The sequence below is a fragment of the Balaenoptera physalus genome (genome assembly GCF_965194825.1).
Source record: "Balaenoptera physalus genome assembly, chromosome: 3".
Lineage (NCBI taxonomy): Eukaryota > Metazoa > Chordata > Mammalia > Artiodactyla > Balaenopteridae > Balaenoptera > Balaenoptera physalus.
This window is the reverse complement of record NC_138890.1, coordinates 1,637,256-1,663,587: the sequence shown is the minus strand read 5'-3', so window position 1 is coordinate 1,663,587 and position 26,332 is coordinate 1,637,256. Positions and strand designations below refer to the sequence as shown.

The following is a 26,332-nucleotide window of genomic DNA, read 5'->3' as shown; positions in this document are numbered from 1 at the left end:
TACAAGAGACAGTGTCGACTTGTAGCAATGCCAGGATCTCGCTTGTGACACTGTAATAGACTTTTGCAAAAATGTTGCCACTAGGGAAAATGTTATTTCTTACAACTGCTATGAATCTACAGCTGTCACGGTAAACATTCTAAGCACAAAACATTATCTGGATGATGGAGGTTTTTTGGCACCCCCTTAAATTTCACGCCCAGGGGAGGGTCCTGGCCCAGGACTGGAGTGGTGGCGAGCCAGTTTCTCCCCATCGTGTGCCTGGCACCAGGTCCCCAGGGAAGGGATAAGTGGCCAGGGGTGACTCACTGGGCTGATGACCTCAGCTGGGGAGGCATCAGGGCTCCGACCCACAGCTCCGACCCCTGCACCTGCGGGGTGGATGCAGAATGTGCAGATAAAACGCTGGCAACAGGGGACTTCCCTGGCGGTCCAGTGGTTAAGACGCTGCGCTTACACTGCAGGGGGCACGGGTTCGATCCCTGGTTAGGGAACTAAGATCCCGCATACCGCGGACCAGCCAAAACAACAAAACAAAAAACCCCCACTGGCAACAGGCTCTTGTCCCTGTTTGTCTGCAAATCTCTGCTGGGGACTTGCTCACCAGACGCTCTCCCCAACGGCCTTTGGCACCAGCATCCTGGGACCCAGACCCTGGAGGCCTCCTTGGTTCCAGAGCCAAGGATGCAGCACTGGACAAGCCCCTCTTGTTGGTGTCCCAGGTTCCTGCCGCCTCTCAGGAGGTCACAAAAGGGAAACTGAGGCCGGGGAGAGCTGGAGTTGGCAGACGTGACAGAAACCCCACGGCATCTTCCCGAAGTTGCCCACAAACCCCAAACCCTATGTGCAGGGGAACGTGATGCCCATTGGACGGAGGGGATGAATACAGCCCAGTGTGGGGACCGGAGAGGGTTCATGGCACACAGTGGCCCAGGGCCGACGGGCTCCAGATGCCCATCCAAATGCCAGAGGCAGGCGAGGTGGGTTGGCAGGTGACGCTCTTCGCCCAAGTGCCCCGCCCCCAAGAAGCCAGCCCTCCCTCCCTCGCCAGCTCACCCCACGCAGGCTTCCACCAACGGGGTAAGTCCTTCCTCACGTCCGACTTGATTTCATCAGGCTTCGCTTTAAACCAGTTTCTCCTCCTTCTGGGTGAGTCTAAGACCAGGACAGGCCGCAGTTTCCTGAGACGGAGCAGTGAAAGAGGTTGTGAGATGGGATGATACACGGGGAGGACTTGGGTTGGTGACTGGTGACAATGGCGGGAACAAAACCTGCACAAATCCCTACACTCTGGGGTGGAGACACCTGTGCTGGTGATAAAACATTCCTCCATGCATTTATTGAGCACTCACTGTGTACCAGACTCAACACAGACTCGGTCCTGTCATCTTTTTCATTCTTATTTAGGAGAAATTCACAGAACATGAAATTCACCCATTTAAAATGAACACTTCAGGGACTTCCCTGGTGGTCCAGTGGTTAAGACTCTGCTCTCCCAATGCAAGGGGCACGGGTTCCATCCCTGGTCGGGGAACTAGGATCCTGCCTGCCGCACAGCGTGGCGAAAAAATTAAATAAAATGAACACTTCAGGGGCGTTTAGTACATTCACAGAGCTATGTAACCATCACCTCTAGTTCCAGAACATTCCATCCCCCCAAAAGAAAACCAGTGCCCATCAGCAGTCACCCCCACCCCCTCCACAGCCCCTGACAACCAGCAATCCACTCTCTGTCTTTGTGGATTTGCCTGTTCTGGACATTTCACATAAGTGGGATCACACATTACGTGGCCTTTTGTGTCTGTGTCTTTTTCAGTTCACTTTATTTTTTAAAATAAAATTTCTTTTTTAAAAGACAGTATTAGGTTTACAGAAAAACTGCGAAGACAGTACAAAGTTTCCAGATACTCGCCCTGTTTCCCCTACTCTTAACACCATACATCAGCATGTGTGGCCCTCTTGTGTGTGTGGAGCAGCGTGGAGGGCAGCTCCCGAATCACACATGTGATTCGCCGTGATCTCGGGGTGACAGACCCAGTTTGCAGATGCCCCGGACCAGCTGAAGCACCTGCCATGAGCCCGTGAGCCCCGTTTACTGAGATGCAGACAGGTGGCCACGGCCACCAACTTGGGAAAGGCTTCAGCTCCTCCGGCTCCGGGATTTTCCTGCCACTCCTCCAGGGGACGTGGAAGGGGCGGGATCGGCCAAGAGGAAACCGCAAACATCAAATGTACAGCGGCAGCTCCGAGAACAAGCTGTGCCTGGCAGCTGCAACTTGGCAGGCGGCAGGGTGCAGGCAGAGGTCAGCGGCGGGGCCTGGCGGGGATGGGCGGGGCTCGGTGCCACCTAGGAGGGCAGTGGCTTGGCATGCAGCACCCACCCCATTCCCCCCACATATACCGGGCCAGGCAAGGGACGGGGCGGGGCCTGGAGGCATCGGGAGGGGGACTGCGGGGTTTGAGAGGAGGGCTCTAGCAGGCGGCTGAGCAAATGCAGCGGTAGGGCCAGGCTCCAAGGTGTGCCTGAAGGTTCCTCCGGAAGGGCCAGGTGGGGGAGGGTGCCACCTGGCGAGCCCGGGATCCTGGGCAGGAGAGGAGATTCTAGGGCGTACACCTTGCCAGGAGGCCTTTTGGACAGCCCGGAGAGCCCCCCTCTCGCCCCCCCCGCCAACATGCAGGCTGTCCCCGGGCGCTGGCAGACACCCAGCATCTGTGTGCTCTGTGGCCTCCACCCTCACCAGGCCCGTCAGCCCTCACTGGACTGGCTGCAAGGGTGACAATGGCTCTCGGGGTCCTTTGGGCCCCAAGCCCACACTCCACCTGGTGACAAGAACAGTCCTCCCAAAAATGGCATCTGATGGGGTCTGTGCCCTGCTCACATTCTTCCTACGGGTGTCCACCCGGGGACAATGAAACAACCACCAGACAAACGTACACTGATGTTCACGGCATGACTCACAACTCCAAAGAGCGGAAACCTCAGTGACCATCGATGGGTGATGGGTAAACACAGTGTGGTCCACATGATGGACCAATCACTCAGCCGTGAAAAGGAGTGAGGCACTGACACACGCCGCAACACGGATGGACCTCGAGGACGTGATGCTCAGTGAGAGAAGCCAGACACAGAAGGCTCCGGGGGCTGACCTGGACCGGCCCACCCTGGGACTGCCTGCTCCCCACCCCAGGCCCTGCAGAGGCGACCACATCTACTTCTTTCTTGCCCCTCTCACTGTACTACCTGCTGGCCTCCTCACCTGGCTCCTCTCAGATCCCTGCTGTCAGTTGAGGAAACTGACAAGCACAGCAGTCTGGAAGAGACTGCGATGCCAGGCGGGGCTGCTATCCTTAACCACTGGACTCCCCTGCCACCCCCTTTTGCCTCCTGCCTGCAGGGAGCCCTCCCTGACCCACCGCCTCCCTCCCTACATGCCCCCCAGGATCTGAAGTCAGCCCTGGACTGTCCAGCAGAAACCCGCATACAGCAAGAACTTAATCATGGCTGAGGGGATGGAGTCTAGAGAGGGAGGTGGGCCAGCTATGAGGGGGAGGTTTGAATCACCGGGTTTTATCGAATTAGGTTGCGCTGTCTAAAGGCACCCCTCCCCCACACAAAGCTGTTTTCCCGTTTCCCTCTGGATCTGGGACAGCTGTGCGCTTGACCCCAACCTAAGCTCGGACATGGGGAGGTGATGCAGGAAGGCTTCCGAGGCCAGGCCGCTCAGATCCACCAGCCATGCTGCGAGGGAGCCCAAGCCACGCAGGAGGCCACGTGTGGGCACCTGGCCCTCGTTCCCAGCCGAGCCAGCCTTGGTGCCAGCGCAGCCCACACCTGCGGATGATGAGTCTTTCCCTGCCGAGGACCCAGGTCTCCTGGAGCAGAGAGAAGCCGAGCCCACCCGTGCCCCATCTGAATCGGTGACTCACAGCATCACCAGGAATATCAAAATGCCTTTGGGCCACTAGGTTTGAGGCAGCTTGTCGCAAGGCAACAGAAAGCCGGGGTGCGGGCACACAAACTAGTTTTTGACTTTTATTAAATCCTTACAAAACAGAATACAAAATACCGGCGTTGACAGTTGGTGTAAAGGAAAACTTCTGAGCTGTATCAGTTCACCTGGTACAGTGGAGTTAAAGTGCTTGGATGTTTTTCCCCCACTTTAAAAAAATGAGTTTTTTTTTTGTCTTTTTTACACATCTTAACGTTGAAACACTGCTGTGCCCCCTTCCCCCCAGCGCCAGGCTCGTTCACAGTAACGGTTCTGACCAGTCCTCCGGGCCGCACTGTCGTTGTGACAGGGGTGGGGGAGGAAGTGGCTGTCCCACCTTTGAGAAAAAAAAAAAAAAAAAAAAAAAAAAGCTGCTCACAGCTCAGCTTTCCGGAGTAAAATGGCCATGGCGCCTGCAGCGGGCGAGAGTCCGTTTGTTTCTTTTTTACAAAAAGGCAGAATCCTCGGTTGCAAAACATGGAATCACTGATGGGCGAGAAATGATGGGGGGTGGCCTCCCCACCCCCGGAGTCTTTGGAAAGGCCAGTCCACAGATCGGCGGGCGGGCGGGCGGGGCGGAGGCCCCCCACCAGCCACCAAGGACGGCGACAATCTCCGAGACTCGGGGGGCCGCAGAGACGGCACTCGAGCCCCCCACGCCTCGAGGCCCGCCCCGCCCCCCCCCCACATTCAAGTATTCGTCAAGAACAGGGAAGTCAGCTGATGTTCTGGAAAACTAACGAGACAGGACGAACAGCTAGGAGCCGGAGGGCGATCTGGGCGGCTGCCCGCGCCCCCAGCCCCGGCAGAAGCCCGTGTGCACGTGGAAAAGGAAGCCTGTGAATTGCATAGAGTCTCCCACCCGAGGACGAAGGGCGTCAGAGTCTCCCCAGCCCGGCGGGTCACGCGACGTCTGACTCGGGCGCGGGCGGAAGGGGCACGGCAGCTGCGGCCTTTTCCTGAAGGTGGGCGGAACAGAGACACCGCCCTGCGGGGTGGGGGGGGGTCCCGCGAGACTCCGGGGACGGGGCTGACAGAGCTTCCACGCCAGACCCGAAGGGCGGCCGGGCAGGACGTGGCCGTGGTCAGACTGAGCCCTGAGAAGGGGCACTCGGGTGCCCGGGTCGGGGGTCCGCGGGACCCCCACGTCGGCTGACGGGGGCCTGTCCGGCTCCTCGCGCTTCCTCTGGCGCCCCCCTTCCCGGGTGGGCAGTCCCCAGTGGAGAGGCCCGGGGAGGGGACCCGGGCAGCCGCAGCTTAAGGTCAAGGTTCGAGGGAGCCCCGATTGTCAGTCGGCGGGGGCTCCAGCGGGGGGCGCCACCCCGCCCGACCCCAGGCCCCGCCCTGCGACAGGGGAGACCTGAGAAGCCCCCGGCCCGCCCGGCCGCCAGGGTGTCTGAGAGGAGGGAAGGAAGCTACCGTCTCGTCGAGGGGAGGTGGGTGGGGGTCGACCCGTCCCTGAAAACACTGTGAGGGCCGGGGAGTGGGGCGGCGAGGTCCCGCCGGCTCGGGGAGACGCCACGCCCTCCTCTCCTGAGTCACGCGGGCGGCGGGGAGCGGCCTTCACAGTACCCGGCGCATCCCGGGCCGGGGCAGCGGGAGGGCCCCACCCAGCCACAGGCCCTCCGCTCTCCTCCCCGGGCGCCTGCTCTGCATTTAACACCATTGAAAGGAAAAAAAAAAAAGGAGGGGAACAGGAAAAAAACCCAACAGCAAAAACCTTATATAAAAAGACCCCCGAGCTGAGCTTAGCGCCTCGGAATCCAGCCGGGGGAGGGCAGCCCGCTGGTCACCCGCGAGCAATAGCTTAAAAAAATCTTTAGACTTGAGGGGGGGAGGGGCGGCCTATGTACAGAGGGAAGGAGGGGGTCACGCGTGGTCTCCCACCAGGACCACGGGGGCCGCGGACAGGCTGGCTCGCTGCCGCCGCTGGGCCAGCTTGGACTGGGAGGGCGGGGACAGCTGCAAGCAGCGTGAGGTAGCTCGGATGACCACGGGCTGGTCCTGCCCCGCCTCCTCGGCCGCGTCCTCCTCGCGCTGGGCCAGCTGCCGGTTCATGGCAATGGCCTCGGCCGCGAACGACGTGAGGTCTTTGGCGCAGCTGTTCCTGGGGACAGGGCGGAGGTCACCAAAGAGAGGGAGGTAGCCGCCGGCCCGTCCCCCCTGCTTCCCTCGGGACCCCTGGGGTCTGTTCAGTGCCCTGGGGGAGGGGCTGCAGGCCCCAGGAGGCCCCAGACTCCGCAGGGGGCGGGAGGGGCCGGCGGACTGGAATTCGCGGTGGGGTCACAAACTCATCACCCGGTACAAGGACACCCAAGCGCTTGGACGGCTTCCCCCGCCAAGACTGAAAGAGGGTCGTGTAGTCTTCCTTAAACATCTTAACATTTAGCGCCCCCTCCTGGACCCGGGGCTCCCCGCTCGGAGCCCGGGATCCCACACGGGCCTCACCTCTGCAGGACCATGGGCGTGGGCAGGGTGTTCTCCGGGGCGCACTGCAAGGAGACAGGAGAGGTGAGGCTGGAGAGCAGAGCCCGCCCGCCTCGGGGCGCCCAGCTGGCTGCGACAGCACCGGGGGTTAAGGCGGTGCACCTGCCCGGGAACCGAGCTGAGCTGGGGGGAGGGGCACGGCCCGAGCCGGGTGAGCGTGGTGGACGTTGCCAGAGCGCGTCGTGGGCGGGGCCTGCCTCTCACCAAAGCTGCCCCTTCCCGAAGGTTCCCAGCTCCCAGCAGGGGTTGGGAGCCCCCTCCACCAGCCCATCCGCCTTGACAGTGGGGCCCCAGTCTTTGCTCCCCACAGTGCCAACTTGTATTTTTGTTAAGCCCCCTGCCCTGGTGGCCTAGGCATCTGCCCCGCCAGGACGACAACTGGGCGGAAGAAACAGCAAGCTCTTCTGAGCTTGGTGGGGACAGAGCCTTGGACAGGGGGTGGCAGGCACCCGCCTGCCACCTGGCTGACCTCAGCTTGACACTCTGTTCCAGGTGAGAAGAGGCCCCTGCGCCTCCAGGACACAGGGCCTGGTGACTCGCTGAGAAGCAGCTCCTGCAGTCCCAACCCAACCTGGCCAGCAGGCAGTGGGGGGTCTCCCTGCTGCGCGCTTGCCCGCTCTGGGGGGTCTCGATGCTGAGCCGCCTAGGTCTGTCGTACCCTTGCTCTGAGTCACCCCAGCCCACTGGCAGAGACTGGATGGAGGCCAGCGGCCCCCCAGGCCTCCCTGGGGCTCCCACTCACCCCCTGCACCCAGGGGTGCTGCAGCACTTGGGCAGCACTCAGCCTCTGCTTGGCGTCACGGACGAGAAGCTTGGAGATGAGGTCTTTGGCAGCAAAGGAGATGTGGGCCCAATCCTTCTCCGGAAACTCGTACTTGCCCTCCTGGATGCTCTCAAACAGCATGTTCTGGAGAGGACATGGAAGGTGGGGTGAGCTGCATCCAGCAAGGGCTGAGGCCACGTCGCAGATGCCTGAACGGGCAAGCCAGGACCCGGAGGAGCACCGCTGAGTGACAAGTTCTGTCAGGGCCCCCAGCCTCCACCAGCTGCATGTGACCTGGGCCCAGGGTTAGGGTCAGGGAAAGTGCCCTGAGCTCAGCTGGCAAGGCCGGGGGCTCTGGCAGGCTGAGGAGGGCAGGGACCCACCCATCTGGGGGTGGCTGGGAGGCTGGGCCAGAGAGTGGCCTCGGGGAGGCACTTGGTGAGCTCTGCTCAAGTGGGGCCCGATTTACTGAAGGGTGGCTCTGGGCGGCCAGGCTTTGGGGGGATCAGGCCATGACGCCTGAGCCTCACATGGTGGGTAGAAAGCTAGAACCTGGCCACCACGGCAGGACCCCACTCGCACCTGGCATGCCGGGCAGGCCTCGCCGCGGTCCCAGCCGCAGTCGCTGCCGCAGTGGCCCACGAAGGGCGGGTAGCCGCTGAGCAGGATGTAGAGAATGACGCCCAAGCTCCAGAGATCGCAGCGCTTGTCATAGATGCTTGCCTCCTCGCTGAAGGCCTCCACCACCTCCGGGGCCATGTACTCGGCGGAGCCGCACTGCGGCCAGGGGCGGGAGCGGGGGCGTCAGGGCCCGCGGAGGGGGGAGGGGGGGCGCCCCGACAGGGACTTCCCGGAGCCCGCAGCCAGACAGCCCTGCCCGACCAATCACAGGTTGCTGAGGGAGCCAGCCCCGCCTTCGCCCTGCCGGCCAATCAGAGGCTGCTGAGGGATTCGGCCCCGCCCCCAACCCCCGCCCAATCAACAGGTGCCGGGAGCCCGCCCAGCCTCACCGCGCCCGACCGCGGCCCCGCCCAGCCGCTCTGCCCGGCCAATCAGCGGCTGTTGCTAAGCGGAAGCCCGAGTTCCGAGGCCCGAGCCGCCAAGCAGGCTCCGCACCTCGAGGTTATGCAACTGCAGCCTGGGACCGGATTCGGGGCCATTCCCGCCCTCTCCGCCCCTGCCAGCTACCCCTCCCCCCCGCACCCCACTCGGGGCGCCCTGAGCCCGCAGGCCCTCACCGGGGTGAGCAGCTCCGGGGTGGAGATGGGGGAGCAGTCCCCGTTGAGTTTGATGCCACTGCCCAGGTCAAAGTCACAGATCTTCACAGGGGACACCTGGGCGGGGTCAGAGAGGGCTGTGAGGGTGGGGGTCCCGACCCTGGGGGCCCTGGCCCGCAGGGAAGGCCACCCCCGGGTGCCCCTCACCTGGTTGGGGTGCTCACAGAGGATGTTTTCCGGCTTTAGGTCCCTGTGGGCGATGCCTGCAGAGAGAACCAAGAACCACGAGGGCGGGTCAGGGGTCCGTGGGTGGGTGGACACGTCTTCCAGGAGTCCTGGGCAGGTGGACTGGGCTAGACACCCAGGGACCCCTGGGGCAAGCAGCGTGGCCACCCACCTTTGTTGTGCAGAAAGTCCAGGGCGCTGGCCACATCCTGCACCACCACGCTGGCCTCCAGTTCGTTAAAGTGCCGCCGCTTGTGTATGTGGCTCAGGATGGAGCCTGGGCCAGGCCATGGAGCAGAACACACAGGGGTCACCTCCACTGCCCAACGGCCAGCACCCACCCCACCCCACCCCACCCTGGCAGGGAAGCCCCCACTCCGGCCTCCTCGGGTCCAGAGTCCTCCAACCTGAGCTGGCGTGTGGACCCCACAAGGCCCCTCTGATGTGCAGGCCCCCCTGAAAGGTTCTCCCTGGTGGCCCTAAGCCCCCAGCCCGTTAGGATCAGATGGAAAAGCCTGCCAGGCCCCACGTACCGCCCCGCATCTTCTCAAACACCAGGTAGAAACGGTCGTCTTCCTCAAAGAACTCAATCAGCTCTAGAACGTTCCTGGGGTTGGGGCAGGGAGGCAGGGGAGGAGTGAGGCTTCCTCAGGCCTGTGGGCAGCCACAGCCCGGCCCAGCAGGGGCCCGCCTTCTCCACCCCACCTACCCACAGGAAGGCCGCGCCTGGGGCCACAGGCCTGCTTCCGCCTTGCCCACCTCGGGACTGTCAGCCTGCCTGCCGCTGGGCCCACCCACAATGCCCAGCACAGGGCCTGGCACACAGTGGGTGCTCACTAAGTGCTTGCTGGGGGTGATGAGGCACTCGGGCCCATTCAGCCACTGAAAGATGGCTCGGGGCCCAGTGTTGTGGAGGGTAGGTCACATTACCTGTGTCCCTGGCACTGATACAACATCTCCACCTCCCGGAAAACCCTACTCCGAATGTGGCCTGGCTGCTTCTCAATGATCTGAAACATCAGCGGGGGGAGGACACACACACAGACACCAACTGGGTCAGCCAGACCCCCTACAGCCTGAGACCCGCCCCCACCCCCCCGCCAGAAACTTCCCCTGTGTCACGCCTGAAGCTCGTCAGAGCTCAGATTTTGAAGTTCTGGAAAGCAGGGCTATCCTATGGGGGCCCAGAATTTACCAGAAGTCAAAACTTTGGTGTCAAAACAAACTGGGGGCAACGTGTTTCCCCAGAGGCGTCACAGGAGGGGCGAGCGGGACAGGACCTGGTAGCTCTCCGCCCCTGACTGCCACAAGCCTTCGGGTGTATTTGGGGCCTGGAGCCCCTGCAAGATACTCCTTTAGGGCAGCAGGTTCCTTAGCCTAGCGGCCTCCTCTCCCTGACCAGGAGACTGGGGGCCACTGTGCCGGCTCACACACCACCCAGGGGACTGGAGGGGCCTGGGGGGGCCTGGCTGCCAGCCAAGCCATCCCACTTGCCTGGGCACCAGTCTGGACAGATGCCCGGCCCCGTAAGCCCAAGTCTGTTTCAGGCCAGGTCAGCGGGCACAGCCTCCCAGGACCCCAGAGCCTCAGGAAACCAGCCCACGCCTCTGCGCCCACTCCCCTCTGGCACCCAGGAGCTCTAAGGACCAGAGGGTTCTGGGCCCACCCCCTGGGGTGAGCCGCTTCGCTCCCAGAGAGGGGAGGTCAGAAAGCACATGCCAAAAAAAAAAAAAAAAGTGCGTGCCAGCTCTCTCCCAGCAAAGCCAGGCCGCACACACCTGCTGGGAACCTCTTCCCAGGTTGGACCTAAGGCCCCCTCTCACTGGGTGGGCGGGCAGCCTGGGTCACCACTGTGCCTGGGGCTCCCAGCCCACCAGCAGCCTGGGGGAGGGGACATGGTGTGCTCCACTGGCCAGGCTCCAGCAGGAGGTGGGCACGCACATCCACTGGTCACCGGGGCTTGGCCACCACCCTAAGCACTGTCCCACCTGTCTAGTGACAAATACACCTGCCCCACAGAGGGGCAGAACCACCAGATTCCAGAGCTCCTTGAGATAATGCCAGCAGCCGTGCCCTCCTGGAGTTACCTGAACCTTATTCCGTCCCTTGGGAATGTGGCTAGGGCCCCCCCCCCCACTCCACGGAGACAGCGGTCCCTCTCGGGAGGGAACGGCCTTCTGAGGGGTCACACACGGTACAACTAACCCAACCCTCTGAGCCTTGGTTTCCCTGTCCGTCAGAGTGACAGAAGCCAGGCTGCCCAGCAGGGGCCTTAGGAAGGACACTGACCGTGCAGAATGTACTTGATGCCAGGTATGCAGTCCTATGGCACCATCACCCACCCAACCCGGGTACTCCCAGGGGCGGGGACCACAGCCACCCTGGTCACCACGCTTCCACCAGGGCCTGAGGCTTCCGGCCAGCCCGCCTGCCACTGTGCACCTGGCCCTCCTTCCTGGGCAGCCAGTCTCCCGTTACCCCACCCAGCCCAGATGCAGGGTCATGAGGGAAGCCTGGAAGGCTTCTTGGAACACAGGGTCTGACGCCCGGCCAGGCAACACAGGCTGCGCAGGCGCACCCTGGGTCAGAGGCGGCCCAGGGCTTGCAAGAGGCTCTCGCGGGCCTGCCCTGGTCTCCCCTGATGCCCAGCTCCCCCGGGGCCCGAGTAGCCGAGTAGGGCATTGCCTTTCTATCTTTGTAACCACTACAGGGAAGCATTCGTCATCCCTGGGGACAGGGGCCTGGCCCGAGTGACCCAGCAGGTGAGCATCAGCTCTGACTGAAGCCCCCAGTTCTCGGCGGTCCCTCTGGCACCAGGTCCTTGGCCACCTGTGCAGCGGGGCCACCCCTTGTCACTTCCCACCCAGACTTGGGGGCTCAGCCCAGGCTGACCTGGATTCCCAGGTGTGGCCTGAGTCACCGGCCTTGAGGCCATTTTTAGACACTGGTTTTCCCCGGCTGCCAGTCGGCAGCTCAAATGCCAGCTCCCCTCCTTTTGCCACCCCTGGCGGGTGCCAGATCCCAGGCACGGCTGGGGAGGGGCGAGGGGGGCCGCCCAGGTGCTGGGGCCTGTCTCACCTTGACGGCATACTCCTGGTTGGTGATGAGGTTGACACAGGTCTGCACGCGGGCGTGGGCACCCTCCCCAAGCACGTCCTCCTGCAGCTGGTAGACATCTGCGGAGCAGGGGGCTGGTGAGAGCCACCCTGGGCCGGCCCATCTCCCCAACACCACTGACCCCGCCGGCCCCACTCACCTTCGAACCTGCCCGAAAAGCTGTCGGTGGCCCGGCACCTCTTCTTCTTCTTGCCCCTTTTCTTGGCGTCGGGGATGTCGATGGGCTGGCTTGCGGGCATATCTGTGCAGGGGCAGCCAGAGGTGAGGCCCGCCTGGCTCAGGAGGTGGCCCAGCCCTCCGCCACCGCCAGAGGCTCGCCCTCCCCCCAAGCCCCTCACCAGGGCGGGCCGGGCACTCCAGGCCGAAGTCAGGCTCCCCGTGGTGGGCCTGGTCTAGGGAGAAGGCCAGCTCGAAAGGATTCTGCCCCTGCAGGAGAGGAGAGGACAGAGCTCAGGCCCCAGCCCTGCAGGGCAGCTGCACCCAGAGTGCCCCGGCCTCCACGTCCCCACGCTGCGGAGCAGAAAGCCTAGCTCTGCCTGACCACAAGGAAATGGACCTTTCACCCCCAGCCCAGGGCCCTCGGGGCCTCTGGGGAGGGGGTGTGGTATGGGAGGAGGCCAGACGCAGGCAGGGGAGGGGGTGCCGCCTCCCAGGCCAGGCCTGAGTCCCGTGGGGCACCAGGCCATGTCTTGAGCCTCGGTTTGCTCACCTGCAGGATGGGGCCAGCACCACAGCCCGGCTGACCGCCCGTACCCCTGCCGGCACAGGGATCAAAGGCAAAGGCGCAGGGCAGCCAGTGGGAGGGAGTGAGTCAGCGGCTTCCCGGGGCGGGGCTCCCAGCCAGATGGCCCTGCCTGCTTTCCCATGGCTTCCTGGCCTCAGTCTCCCCTCTGTGGAATGGGGCACCACTGCCCTCCTTGCCTCTCGCTGTCCGCTCATCTCCGCTGCACCTCCCGGCCCGAGACGATTCCCGCCACCACACCTCTGCTCCTGACGCGCCCACAATGCGCCCCGTCCCCCAGTTCTGCGCCTCCTCTCCTGGTCCGACCCCCCTCGCTCGTCTGCTTCCAGCTCCGCACCACTGGGACCCGGCTCCGGGGGCTCATGGGAAAGGCACCCGCGGTCTCCCACGTGAGCACTGGGCCGCTCCCTGGCCCGGCCACAGCGCACTGTCCCGTGTACCCTCAGACACCCCAGGACGGAGCCCCTCACAGGCCACGGTGTCCAGCTAAGGAAACAGCCCTTGAGCAGGGAGGGGCCTGCTCAAGGTCACCTGACGGCCCCCGGGACTGGGCGGGGGGTGCGTGGGATCCTAACAAGGGAACGAAGGCAGCTGGGGTTCCTCCAGTTTCTGCGGATCCAGCGTGAGGACTGGTGGCCCCCGGCAACGCACGAGACTGAGGCTTTAAAGTTGGGGCTCTGAGGCCCCACCGTGTTTCTCTAGGAGTCTGCTCTCATTTAGCTCCCTGAATCCTGGCGGTCCAGGTGGCCAGGGCTTCGGGTGGGCGTGGGGGCCCTGTACACGCGGCAGTGGCGCCAGCTCTGATGCTGGAGGACATGGGTCAAGTCACTGCCCCTCTCTGGGCCTTGGGACAAGGGGAAGCAGGGCTCCAGCAGGAGGGCCATCTGGCAGAGAAGGAACTCCGGGAGAGCCCCAGGGAGATACCCAGGGGCCTAACAGCAGAAGGGGCCAGGCCAGATTCCTGCAGACGGGAGGCCCGGAAGCCAGTCCGGCAGCACAGGGGCAGGCAGAGGTCACAGGGAGCGGCTGAAAAACAGGCGTGGGCCCTCCCGGCCTCGCCACCCACCCGCCCTGCAGATAGTTGCTAGGAGGCCCAGCGGGCGGGGGAGGGGAGGAAGGCAGCGCTCCAGCCAGTCGGCGCGGGATCGTCCACCAGCACCTGCCCCTGCCCGCCCCGGGGTCCGACACCCACGGGGAGCCAGGCACACGGCTGTGCCAGCACCGGCAGTCAGCGCTCTGAGAAGGCTCAGTCCAGGGGCGTCTGGAGGCGTCAGGTGACTCCCTCCTCCCAGGAGGAGGGGCCCCAGGGTGGCAACGTGGGGTGATCAGGAGGGAGGGTGGACGTGAGGCTCGGGGCCAGCGGCGGCCCGCACCAGCTACCTCACCTCGGCCCAGTGACCTCAGCTCCTGGCCTGACCAGCACCCAGGGGTGACTCGAAAGGACCACGAAGAGCACGAGGACCTCAGGAGGCCTGTCACCGACCCCACACCCCTGTGCCAGCCTCCAATGCAAACAGCTGGACCCTGGAGAGAAGGGGCGGCCAAGCCACCAAGGTGAAGGGACACTAGCCATGCCAGCTCCTGTGTCCCTGTCACCACGTGCGGGGGGTGCTAAGACGAATGCCCATGCTGTCCAAGGCTCCACTCTCCCATGTGGAAATGGGGAAAATACATCAGAGACACCTGGCAGACGCTGCTGCCAGGCTGAAGGGAGGGCGGTGGCCGCGGCCCGAGGAAGCTTGGGGTGCAGTGGGAGGAGACGCCTAGCGAGGCCAGCCTCTGGCCACCGGGGAGGCCACCTCAGAGCCAGCACTCCCTGCCCAGTGTCCCTCCAACTCCCTCAGGACTCCCACAGTCCCACCTCAGCGCTGGGCTCTCGCACGGCCTGCAGAGGCCAACCCAAACTACCAGGCAGTGTTGCCAGGCCAGGCCCAGGGCTGGCTGCGGGCCTCCAGTCAGCAGGCCTTGGCAGGAGGTGGCTGGAACCATCCAGAAAGTTCGACTTTGCTTTGGCCACTGTGCCGGCCCCACGCGCTGACCCCATCTCGGCTCCCACTTAGCCCCCGGAGAGGACAGACCACCACCAGTGATGTCTCAAGTCCACCCTGCTCCCGCCCAGCCCTGAACACTTGGATGTGCCAAGGCTGTGGCTGCCCTGGGGGGAGAAGCCAGGATGACAGGCGTGTGGGCAGGGGTGGGGCGCTGGCCCAGGACGCTGGCTGGACGGGCCTGGGAATTTTAACCCAAACAGTCTCAGCTCGCTCCTCCCACCCTGGTGTGCAGTTCGCCTGTAGGCGTGCGCGTGCTGCACACACACACTCACACACGCACATACACCCAGGTCTTGCCTTCTCTAGAGGGCAACAGGTTCTTGCCCAAGAAGGCCCAGGGAAGCCATTACATAACACGGCCAGTGGGGTGGGGTGGCCGCTGACATCACTGTGTCCCCTGGGCCAGGCCCTGTGGGGCCCCTGCCTAGCACCTGCCTGCCCTCCCCAGACTCGCTCATCTGAGACTAGAACTGCGCGGCCCCATGCCACAGCCATGGGGCCGCCGCAGAAACTTCCTGCTCCGACAGGAAATAGCCTTGGGCCTGGGGTGTCTGGGAGGTGCTGCGCTGGGAGGGCATCCAGCCCACTGCCCCATTCTGCAGACCACCCAGGAGGGTGCAGGGGAGGCCTGCAGCCCCACCTGGGGTTCCAGGAGGAAGGACCCCGCAGACCCCCGCAGGCCCCATGACGCTGGGGACCGGACAGTGGCCTGCTGACAGTCCCCAGCAGTGCACACTCAGCTGGGCTCTGCAGGGGACATACAGCCAGGGGCCCCCACGGGCAGGACGCCCCTCAGCCCTGCCCGGGGTTCCTGGAGGAACGACCCCAGAGGCCCCTGGGCGCTAGGGACTGACTGTGGCCTACTGAACTCCCCCTCCTCACCATACCAGCACATGCCTGGCTTGGGTCGGCAGGGGACACATATGTAGGGGTCCCCAGCCCGGTTTGGGGCTTCTGGAAGAAAGACCCGACAGGTCCCAGGGTGCTTGAGATTGGACTGTGGGCTGCTGACACCGCCCCCCGCCCCCCGCCCCGACAATGCACACCAGGCTGGGGCAGCTCCAGGCGAAGGGTGAGGAGCTGGCACGAGCCCCGGGGGGTATCCTGGGGGACGGGCTCCGCGTCCCGCCACCGGCCACTCGGGTGGTCCAACCCGGGGCGGCCCCAAGCCGACCCGGCCCTCACCTTGAAGGAACGGTGGAAGCCCTGAAGTTCGGCTGTTTTCTTCTGCACCATCTTCTGTCCGGGCCCCGCCAGCGGGGGAGGGGACGCGGGGCCCGGGGGGCGGCCCGTGGGCGGGGGGGCGGCCGGTGAGGGGACCCTGTGGGCGGGAGCAGACAAAGGAGGGCGTTGAGTGGCCGCGGCAGGCGCGCCGGGAGCCCGGGCCAGGACGGCGAGGCTCCGTGGGGCCCGCTCCCCGAGTCCGGGTCGGGGTCGGGCCGGGGTCGCAGGGCCACACTCACCGGGGTCGGGCTCCGGCCGGGGCCTTAGTGCCGCCGCCCGAGACGCGCAGCCCGGAGCCCGCTGCGCGGACCGCGCGGGGAACAGCGCCGCCGCCGTCGCCGTTGCCGCCACCGCGGACTCCTCCGCCAAGGCCGCCACCGCCGAGAGGAGCCGGGCGGGTCGCGTCGCCGTCACTTTTATAGGCCAAGCTCGGCCCCCGCCCCCCACCCCCGCCCCGACGCAGACCCCGCCCCTCATGGCTCCGCCCACGCACGTACGGCGGGGGCGGGACTGGAAGGCCGCTCTGGCGGCTGGGCGTGTCTGCGCGCCTGCGCTGTGTGGTGCGCGGGGTTCGGGGGGCGGGACCCGGGAAGGATCCTGGTGGGCGTGGGCAGGGTTGACGGAGGCTCCGGGAGGCCCGCGGGACCCTGACACTGAGCCGAAGCCCGGCCCTGCCCTCTGGCAACAACCGCAGTCTGTCGGCCGGGGCCTAGAATACACTGACTCCTTTGGACGACACCCCCGCTCTAGAACCTGCCATGGCTCCCTCTTGCATCTCTGTTCTAGGATCTGCCATGGCTCTCTTTTTGGGCTTCCCGATCCTGGCTCCAGCTGTCGTGCAGGCGCACCCCAACAGGCTTATAGGCCCGGCTGCCTCCCCAGGTTGCTTCCCAAGAGTTCATGCGACTGTTGGCTGGGAAAGGGGACCACATTAGGGGGTGGGAACAGACCTGTGAAGGACTGTCCTTCAGTCCTGCAAAGGAGCGTTTCCCCTGCCTGATGGAGAGAAAGCCCAAGGGGTGGGGGCGACCAGGACAGGAGGCAAAACACAACCCCATTTTGGCTGGGGCCCCTGACCCAGGCTCTGAGAGAATCAGTCAGCTCTCTGTCCCCGCAGCCCAGTGGTCCATGGTCCTCAGACCCCGTGTCTGGACTCTTAGTGTTACAGGCCTGCGGAGTAAACTGTCCTCCCTCTCCTCCAGGCCCCAGCCTGTCCTTTCAGAGGCTTCCCACCACCCACCCCCAACTGTCCCCCAACGAGGCCTGAGCTGGACCATCCCCTTGCCTGTTCGGCTACCTCTATTTCTGTGGTGCCCCCCAAGGCCACAGCTCAGGCCACGGGAGCTGTAAGGCCTGACCTCAGCCAGCTCTGGGGTGTTTGGAGGGACCTGCAGGGAGCTCCCCAGCCATCACCCAGCCCTCCCCTGCCCCGCGCGTGCGCGTGTGCATGTGTGTGTGTGTGTCTGTAGACACACGTTGGCTCCAGGTGCTGGGGTGGGGCTGCTGGACTTGCCTGCCCAGGGGAAGCCTCAGGCTCCCTCATCATCATCCCCACCCCTCTCCTTACCTGGCTGTCCCTCTCTGTGTGTACACCGTCACCTGCAGGTCTTCATGTGCTTCTGGATGGCATGGGTGTGTACAGATGCCCCTCGCCAGAAGGCCAGCTCTGAGGAAGCCCAGATCCCCGCACGGCTGGTCCAGCACCCAGCACAGGGCCTGGCACACACACAGGAAGTGCTCACTGAATAGTGCTGAAGAGAAAGGATGTATTTAAGCATGTGTGAGTGCGTGCGTGCATGTCTGTGTGCACGCATATAGGGGTTGGGTAAGGTATGAGCTTCCTGAGGCTGCTTCTGGAGCCCAGAAGTCTGAAATCAGTGTCATCAGCAAAGCCACACCCTCTCTGAAGGCTCTAGGGGAGGATCCTTCCTACTTGTTCCAGCTTCTGTTGGTTGCTGGCAATCCCTGGTGCTCCTTGGCTCATGGCCTCATCACCTCAACTCTGCCTCATTGTCACGGGACCATCTTCTCTGTCTGTGTCTCTCCTCGCTCCTAAGGACACCAGTCATTGCATTAAGGCCACCTTAGGGACTTCCCTGATGGTCCAGTGGTTAAGACTCCGTGCTTCCAGTGCAGGGGGCGCAGGTTCGATCCCTGGTCAGGGAACTAAGATCCCACCTGATGCAACCCCCCCAAAAAAGGCCACCCTAATCTAGTACAACCTCATCTTAATTTGATCACACCTGCAAAGACCCTGTTTCCAAATGTCACATTCACAGGTTCTGGGCGTTGGGACGTGGACATATCTTTCTGAGGCACGCGATTCAGATCAGACAGGAAGGGGACCCAATTTCTGGTGTGTGGCTATGGTACATCTGTCACCTGGTGCGAGTGTTTAGCTGTGTGCATCCTCATGTGTGGATCCATGGGGGTTGCCGGTCACGCCGACCTCAGGGAATAGAAATGAACTGAGGTCTTGCTGCAGGGCCATCTTCCTCGGTCCAGCCAAGCTCAGTTCCTGGGCAGCCTGATTTGGGAGTCCGGCTGGTGGGGGCAGATTTTTTTCCCAAAGCCAGAAGCAGCATCCAGCCCTGGGCGCTGCTCAGAGGAACTGCCTTACCCTCACGCAGCCTGGACAGATGGTCCCTTACTGGGCCCAGTACCACAGGTTGGGAAACAGGAAGCTCAGAGATGGGAAGATGACCCCCGGGCCTTTGGGGTCCTTCCACCCAGTCTCTGCCTCCTCAGCCCTGCTGACATCTGGGGCCTGGATCATTCTCTGTGCGGGGCCGTCCTGGGCACTGTGGGCCGTTGAGTGGCATCCCCACCCACTCAATGCCAGGAGCCCCCCCAGTCGTGACGACCACAAATGCCTCCAGACACCGCCCGGCATCTCCCGGGGGGAGGATCACCCCCTAGGTAAGAACCACTGCTTCTGACCACTGGGTGCAGAGTCCTGCCATCCCCCCACCCCGTGCGTGAGGAGGGTGGCCACCAAGGGAGCACTTGTGCGAGTGCTGGGAGGGGGCCTGGTGCACACACGGGCTCTTCAACCAGGGTAGGGGTCATACGTGTGTGTGCACACGCGTGGGCTTCCGTGCTGGAAACACGAGTGCTTGCACGTGTGCGTGTATCCATGGGTGCGTACAGGCATATGCATACAGTCGCCACACGTCCCCCGGAACAGGACAGGTTGGAGACTCACCCAAGCCCTCAGGAGGCACCTAAGCCCCCAGGGCCGAGCAGTGGGATTGGGCTTGGTGCGGGCCCCTGTGGGTGCCTGGGCTGTGGTAGCCAGAGCGAGGCAGCCAGGCCCAGCCCCAGCCCGGCCTGCACTGGGTGGGGGTAGGGTGCTGCCAGTGGGAATGGGGGAGGGGAGGGACCTCTGTGCCTGGCCTGCTGGCTCTGGGGCCTCAGCCCTGTCCTGCCACGGGCCGGCTGACAGACCCAGCCAATTCTGTCAACTTCCTTGACCCTATGTACAGGCCGAGCAGGGGCTGGGAGGTAGCTGGGGGCCTGGCCACCCTGCCCACCTTACCTTGGGCCCCAGGAGTCTCGCCTGCCTCTGGGTGAGTGAGCCAGAAAACCTGGGCCCTGACCCCTCCTCCTCCTGCCAGCCAGTTTCTTCCATCCCTTCGGAGTGCATTCGGGGTTGGGGCAGTGACACAGTGAGGGGCAGGTCCCGCAGGGCGAAGGACGACACAGAGCAGTGGGCAGGACAGGCAGGGTCCAGGGCAAGGATACTCCCCCCACCCAAAGGATGGCAGGGGAGGCGGCCAGCTGCAGAAGGGGGCTCAGGATTGCTCTGGGGGACCTGGAGTTGGGAGGCGCTGGCCTGATAAAGAAGGACAAGGCTTCTGTAGCAGTTGGAGCAATTCCCTGGCTCCAGGGCCTTCCCCTCCCCTACCCCAGCTTCCCTTGTGATACCCTAGGGGACCAGGAGGACAGGGGTGCTGGCCCCCATCTTCCACCCCAGTCATGGAGGGGGCTTGGCAAGCCTTAGGCTAAAGGGTCAGAGAATCAGTTCTCTGAGAAGCCCCTCCCTTCTGCAAGGTGACTCTCTTCCCATGTTGTATATGAGGTCTCCCCCAAACCCCGGAGGAGACACCAGGAAGGACATGATGCTGAGCCCTAGGGCCTCTGCTTCCCCTTACCTTCCCCTTAGCTGGCTGGCTGGGTGGGGTCCATTCTGACCACCTTCCCCTGGGTCTGGTTGGGCAGCCAGAGCCCTGGCATCCTGGGGCCTCAGTCGTGCAGAGTTCACCTCCTGGACAGCATCCAAGGGACCCCAGGACAGCTCAGGCCCTCCAAACACAGCAGGTGGAGCCCCCAGATTTAGCAAATAAAAATATAGGATGCCAAGTTAAAGCTGAATTTCAAGGCTTCCCTGGTGGAGCAGTGCTTAAGAATCCACCTGCCAATGCAGGGGACACAGGTTCGAGCCCTGGTCTGGGAAGATCCCACATGCCATGGAGCAACTAAGCCCGTGCACCACAACTACTGAGCCTGCACTCTACAGCCTGCGAGCCACAGCTACTGAGCCTGCGTGCCACAACTACTGAAGCCCGCGTGCCTAGAGCCTGTGATGTGCAACATGAGAAGCCACTACGATGAGAAGCCCGTGCACTGCAACAAAGAGTAGCCCCTGCTCGCCGCAACTAGAGAAAGCCTGCGCGCAGCAACGAAGACCCAAAGCAGCCATAAATAAACAAATAAATAAATAAAATTTAAAAAGATTATTAAAAAAAGTTGAATTTCAGATAATGAATAACTTTCCAGTATAATTCCCAGGCATAAGTATATTCCATGCGTAAGTATATCCAAAACAATTATTCTTTGTTTATCTGAAATTCAGATTTAAATGGGTGTCCTCTATTTTATCTGGCAAACTTACCAAGGGGTAATGGTAAGACCTTTGTCTCCCAACATTATTTATTTATTTATTTTTATTTTTGGCTGTGTTGGGTCTTTGTTGCCGCGCGTGGGCTTTCTCTAGTTGTGGCGAGCGGGGGCTACTCTTCTTTGCGGTGCACAGACTTCTCATTGCAGTGGCTTCTCTTGTTGTGGAGCACGGGCTCCAGGCGCATGGGCTTCAATAGTTGTGGCTCGCGGGCTCTAGAGCGCAGGCTGCAGGCGCATGGGCTTAGTCGCTCCGTGGCATGTGGGATCCTCCCGGACCAGGGCTCGAACCCGTGTCCCCTGAATTGGCAGGTGGATTCTTAACAACTGCGCCACCAGGGAAGTCCCTGTCTCCCAACATTAAAAAGAGGCACCTGTTTGGTGTGATTGTGTGTGAGTGTGAGCAGATCGGGGTGTGTGTGTGTGTCTGTGCACATTTAGAGAGGCACTGAGCCTGTGTCTGTGTAGGGCAGACTGTGCACAGGTGGGAATGGAGGTAAAGCCCGTGCTTGGGGCCAGTGCTGGGACCGCTGCAGTATCCTCATGAGCCCATGCCTTTGAGGGGGAGGGTTGGGCCCCTCCCTCCTCTTCTCAGGCACCTTAGGCTCAGAGCGGGCACAGGGCTGGCCCTAAAGCACTGAGAGGTTATGGAAGGAGCCAGATCCCAACGCAGCTTCCGAGCTAGGATCAGGGTGTCAGAATCAGGGTCGGGTCGGCACTTGGTGCTTGGGTGACTGTGGGCATGAGGGGAAGGTAGAGTTGGAATCCTGGGCTGGAGCCCAGCATGGCCTGTGTCCCCTCTGCATGTTCCCACCTGTCTGGACCCCCAGAAATAGGAACCACCAGCTCCCGGTCTTATCAGGTCCCCAGATAAGTGAGGGTCATGGGCAGGGTCATCACTGGGCCCTTGCTGGGCTGGGGCCTCTGGCCGTGGGGCCCAGCAGCAGGAACATCTGATGCAAGTGGCTGTAAGTGTCCCTTCCTACTGGCTGACTCACAGCCCGCTCCATTCCAGTGGCTCAGCAGTCCTGGGGACGGAGCCAGGTCCGCTGTCCTCTGTGGGGGTGGGGAGAGGGCAGGCAGAAGGGAAAGCATGGGCGGGTGTGGCCAGGAGCTCGGAGCTGGCCTGCCTGCCTGGCTGTGGGTGTCTCTGCAGCCGTGCAGCCTGCTCTGCTGTGATGGTGGCGGCTGTGTAGCCTCCCAGGGGTCAGTCACTGAAAGTCCCCAAGGGAAGGGTGGGGGTGGAGTCGGGGGCTGAGCAGTGCTGGCCCAGCAGACGGCCAAAGGCTGCCACTCTGCGACTGGGGATGGGGCGCTTGGCTTGTCATTCCACTTTCCCTCCGTGTCCAAGGCAGTGGACACCCAGGTGGCTCTCAGGGGAGCCAGGTCTCCCACTCCCAGCTGACCTGCTCCCCAAAAGTGATCTGGGCGTCACGTACAAGAGCCCTTAGTTTTGAGGAGGGTGGGGGGCTTTCCCTGGAACCTGTGGATATGAAACCTTAATGTGGCAGAAGGGACTTTGCAGATGAGATTAAGGGCCGTGAGATGGGGGTGATCCTGGATTAGGGGGTCGGGCAGTGTCATCACAAGGTCCTTATAAGAGGGAGGCGGGAGGGTCAGAGGCAGAGAGAGACGGGAGAGGCTGCGTTGCTGGCTGTGAGGATGCAGGAGGGGCCGCGAGCCAGGGATGCGGCGCCTCCAGAAGCTGGAAAAGGCGGGAACTGATGCTCCCCTGGAGCCTCTGGAAGGACCAGCCCTGCCCACACCTGGATTCAGCCCCGTGAGACCCGAGTCGGACTCCTGATCTCCAGGACTGTCAGAGATTAAATTTCTGTCATTTTGAGCCCCTAAATCTGTGGTAACTTGTTACAGCGGCCCTAGGAGGTTCATACAGGCACCAACACCCGCGGCATCCCAGAGTTCCCATTTAGCAGATGAGAAAAATGAGGCAAGTCCAGCCAGGTCCGGAGGAGGCCAACTGACCCCGGCTTCCCGGCCAGGGCCCCTGATGGGGCTGGGGACAGGGGCGATGTGTTCAGTGGGCCTCGCAGCCTGGACTCCTGGGCCCGGTGTCTGCTGACCTGCCAAAGGCCCCAGAGGCCGCTGTGGCCGGAGGAGGGGGGTTCTGCCTGACCACGGGGCTGGCGCAGGGACCAGGCTCCAGGAATGTCCTCCCCCGGGGTCGGATTTGCTTGTGCTGCTAAATGCTCGAGCCGATCTGCTGCCTGGCGTGTGACCCGGCGCCTTTGAACCCTCCCCACCCTCTGCAGCGAGACGCCAGCGGCGCCCAGCCCGTTCCCACGCCGTGACCCCCGGCAGGCATGCCCTCCCCGGGGCGCCTCCTCCTCATTCCAGTAGCGGGGACTCCCGGGGGGCCCATCGCCGGCTGCCCTGGGGTGGCCGTCGGCCTGGGGCGGCGGCGGGGGGCGCCGTGGACTGCAGGACTGGGTGCCCTGGGCACCCGGGCGGCAGCGCCTGCGCTCTGGCGCTGGGCCCCTCCGCCCGCTGCGTGACCGGTTGCCGGGCAACGCGTTTGCGTCACTGAACCCGGCACTGGGCCCGGGCTCCCCTGGAGCGGGAGGCCGGGCCCTGGCGCTGGGCCAATAGAATTCTAGGCACTGAACGCGAGGGGCGTGGCCGCGGCCTGCCCACCGGCCAATGGGATTGTTGTTGTCGAGGTCGCGCTAGGAGGGCCACGCCCCTTTAAAGGGATCGCGCGCATCTCACCGCGTTGGGCTTGCCTATGGGTTCTGAAAGAAAAACACGGCGCGGGGTTAGGGGTCCGCGGGTCTCCCTGAGCCTCAGTTTCCCCAGGTGCGCATAGCAAGGGCACGGGGACAGTGCATCCAGAGCCCGCAGCTCCCCCAAGGGGCCCCCTGCATTTATGCAGTGCCAGTTTGCACCTGGACCCCATGCAGCGCCATCCACCGCACCCCCCCACCCCCCCACCACCCCCCCGGCAGGATGACCCTGGCCGCACGGCTTTAGGGCGATCGCGTCCCCAAGAAGACCATACTGCAGCTGGGGGCCAGGTTTGTCCTCAGGCCTGGGCCCCTGCGCCCACCCCTCCTCCTCAAGGGCCAGGAAACATCCCTTATGAGGACCCCTTCTCCGCCTGTAGGTCTGGGAGGTTGGTTCCCCTGTCCTCAGGTCTTAATGCCCCGGCACTATACCCACCCACCCTCAGTTCCGACAGGGGAAAGCAAAGGGGGTTGGTGGTGAGGGTCTGTTTCCTGTGGACTCTGGGGGGCAATGGCCACAGCCACGATGTCCCTCCACTCTGGACGGACCCTACTCTCTGCTGTCAGGTGGCCCATGTCAATGAAAGACAAATCAGGAGTAAGAAGTGACATTGGCTGATCCTGGGTGCAGAGATCAGCAGAAGTGACCCCTCCAAAAACCATTCACCTGCACCCTCTGTGTCCCAAGACTGGAGTGCCCCCAGGGGTGGCCTATGGGTCCTGGAGATGCCTGCGGCCTGGGTTTCTGCCAAGGATGGTCTCAAAGAACAGGGCTGGAATCTGGAGGGGTGACTGGGCCCAGAGATCTGGGGAGGAGGGGGACATTTAGCTGGGCAGGGTCCCTGGTCCATATCAGGCTTTGGGATGTGGACTCAGCTCCCCCCTGGTGGCCCTCTTTCCTGTCCCTCCATCACCCCCGACCCCAGCACCCTGGACACCGCTAACCTGGGGTGTCCTGCTTTGATCCTTGTTCCCTGGTGATGTAAAATGTTAGCTTTAGGGGAAACTGGGTGGAGGGCATCCAGGACTTCGAAGTACAATTTTCGCAACTTTTCTGTAAGTCTAAAACTTGTTCAAGATAAAGTAAAATAATAAAGAAAGCACACCACTAGTGTTGAGTAATTTCTAAACATTTTGTTGCCCCTGCCCATTGACCCATAAAAGATGACCAGCAGGTGCACATGGCCCTCCAAGGCGTGAAGCTGGACATGTCCCAGAAGTGTCAAGGCCTCCAGCTGTTCTGGAAGCAGCCTTTACTGCTTCCAGGAATGCTATGTCCTCGGAGGGCTGGCTTTAGTCTGCGGAGGGGAGGTCATGGGCACCCAGCCCCCCGAGGCCCTCCCCGTCAGCTGTCCATGGTCTCCACACTCTCCTAGGACCCCCAGCCAGGGGGAAGCTCACCCACTTGTCCAGGATTCTTTGGGGTTTACGGAGGTACCACTGGGGTGGGCTGTCTGTATCCAGGGGGCCAGCATGCTGCGCTGCTGGCTGTGAGGATGAAAGAAGGGGCCGCGAGCCAGGGATGCGGCCCCTCTAGAAGCTGGAAAAGGCGGGAACCGATGCTCCCCTGGAGCCTCTGGAAGGACCAGCCCTGCCTGGATTTTGACCTCCAGGACTGTGAGATGATAAAGGTGTGTGGTGTTTTTTTTTTCTTGGCTGCGCCCAGAAGCTTCCAGGAATTTAGTTCCTGGACCAGGGATCGAACCTGCGTCCCCTGCAGTGGAAGCGCGGAGTCTTAACCACAGGACCGCCAGGGAAGTCCCAAACACGTGTGGTTTTAAGCCACCGAGTTTTGGTGATTCATCCTAGCAGCCACGAGAAACCAACATGCCTTCACCCTGGGCTAACCCTAAGGGCTGAGCGTACTGCTGTGACAGACTGGCGTGGCTCCCGGGTGGTTTTGGGGGCCTGGACTGACGGACGAGTACGTTCACTTGACAGAGTTCCTGGAGGAACTCATGGTGGCCTCTGAGCTGAGCTGGAGAAACAGGCAGGGAGATGGGCTCACAGAAAGCAGGAAACGGGCCAGATGGCAGTGGAAGGACAGCAGGGCCAGCAGATGCCGGGCGTCTCAAGGCTTTCTCCCTGCACCATGACCAACCAGGGACCTTGGGGGACCAGAGGTCAGGACCAGAGCCCAGTGCCTGGCCAGAGGGAGAAGTTTCCAGCAACTTGGCTGGGGTTCCTGGGCTGTGGGGCTTAGCAGGGACCACCTGATTCCATCTCTACTCTCCAGCAAAGTGCTGAAGGGGTCAAGTGTCCCCAGCGGGAAATGCAGGTTGACCCTCCACATCGGCTAGACGCTCAGACGGGCCCCCGGGGCGGGCAGTGAAGGGGACCCTGATGGCCTGGCGGGTGTGGGGACCGGCCTCCCCCCTCACCCATTTCCCAGCTGGCCTTCCTGGGGCAGAATTCTTGTCCAGGGATGCGAGGCCCTCAGCGGGGTGGCTGGAGGGCGGCTGCTGGTATATGAAACGTCCTGAACAGGCAAATCTACAGAGACAGAAAGCGGGGAACTGGGGGGCTGGGGCTAATGGGCTTCTTTTACAGTGGTGAGGAAGTTCTGGAACTGGATAGAGGTGACGGCTGGACGACCTGTGAATGGACTGTAAGCCCTGAATTGTCCATTGTAAACAGATGGACTGCAGAGCACGTCAGTGACGGCTCACAAAGATGCTTATCAACAACAGAGACCCTGCACAGCCCAGTGGCGGCTGGCAACTGTGCAGTGACAGCGCCAGGTGGGCATCGAGAGGACCCTGCCGGCCTGTTAACTGAGGTTGGATGCAGAGCAAACATCCGCACACTCCACGTTTCCTGACCGTGATGGAAGGAAGGAAGGGATCTGAGTGGACAAAGAGAAGGAAGCCAGCACGC

The 26,332-nt window shown here is 62.7% G+C and overlaps 1 protein-coding gene across 2 annotated transcripts; it reads right to left on the bottom strand.

The window, feature by feature from the left end:
* Nucleotides 1-4,337: 4,337 nt before the first annotated feature.
* On the bottom strand, nt 4,338-17,648 carry MKNK2 (MAPK interacting serine/threonine kinase 2). 2 transcript variants are annotated; one of them, XM_082455549.1, is made up of 15 exons: nt 17,383-17,648; nt 16,055-16,811; nt 15,777-15,912; nt 12,137-12,224; nt 11,938-12,039; nt 11,760-11,857; nt 9,612-9,691; nt 9,215-9,288; nt 8,854-8,958; nt 8,664-8,719; nt 8,478-8,573; nt 7,822-8,016; nt 7,219-7,383; nt 6,438-6,481; nt 4,338-6,090 (listed from the first exon to the last, which is right to left on the bottom strand). In XM_082455549.1, the coding sequence occupies exons 3-15, from the start codon at nt 15,825-15,827 to the stop codon at nt 5,859-5,861; spliced, it is 1,386 nt and encodes a 461-aa protein (XP_082311675.1). In that variant the 5' UTR covers nt 15,828-15,912; nt 16,055-16,811; nt 17,383-17,648; the 3' UTR covers nt 4,338-5,858. The 2 variants fall into 2 exon arrangements, with proteins under 2 accessions (XP_082311675.1, XP_082311674.1); XM_082455548.1 differs by having other exon boundaries at nt 4,338-6,096; nt 17,383-17,647.
* Nucleotides 17,649-26,332: the final 8,684 nt, after the last annotated feature.

Excerpts from the sequence above, each read along its gene's own strand:
- MKNK2 (XM_082455548.1), bottom strand. The coding sequence starts at position 15,827 with ATGGTGCAGAAGAAAACAGCCGAACTTCAGGGCTTCCACCGTTCCTTC. Across the intron at positions 11,858-11,937 it reads CTTTTCGGGCAGGTTCGAAG|ATGTCTACCAGCTGCAGGAG; the intron begins GTGAGTGGGGCC and ends CCTGCTCCGCAG. Across the intron at positions 8,017-8,477 it reads CCCCGGAGCTGCTCACCCCG|TGCGGCTCCGCCGAGTACAT; the intron begins GTGAGGGCCTGC and ends CCCTGGCCGCAG.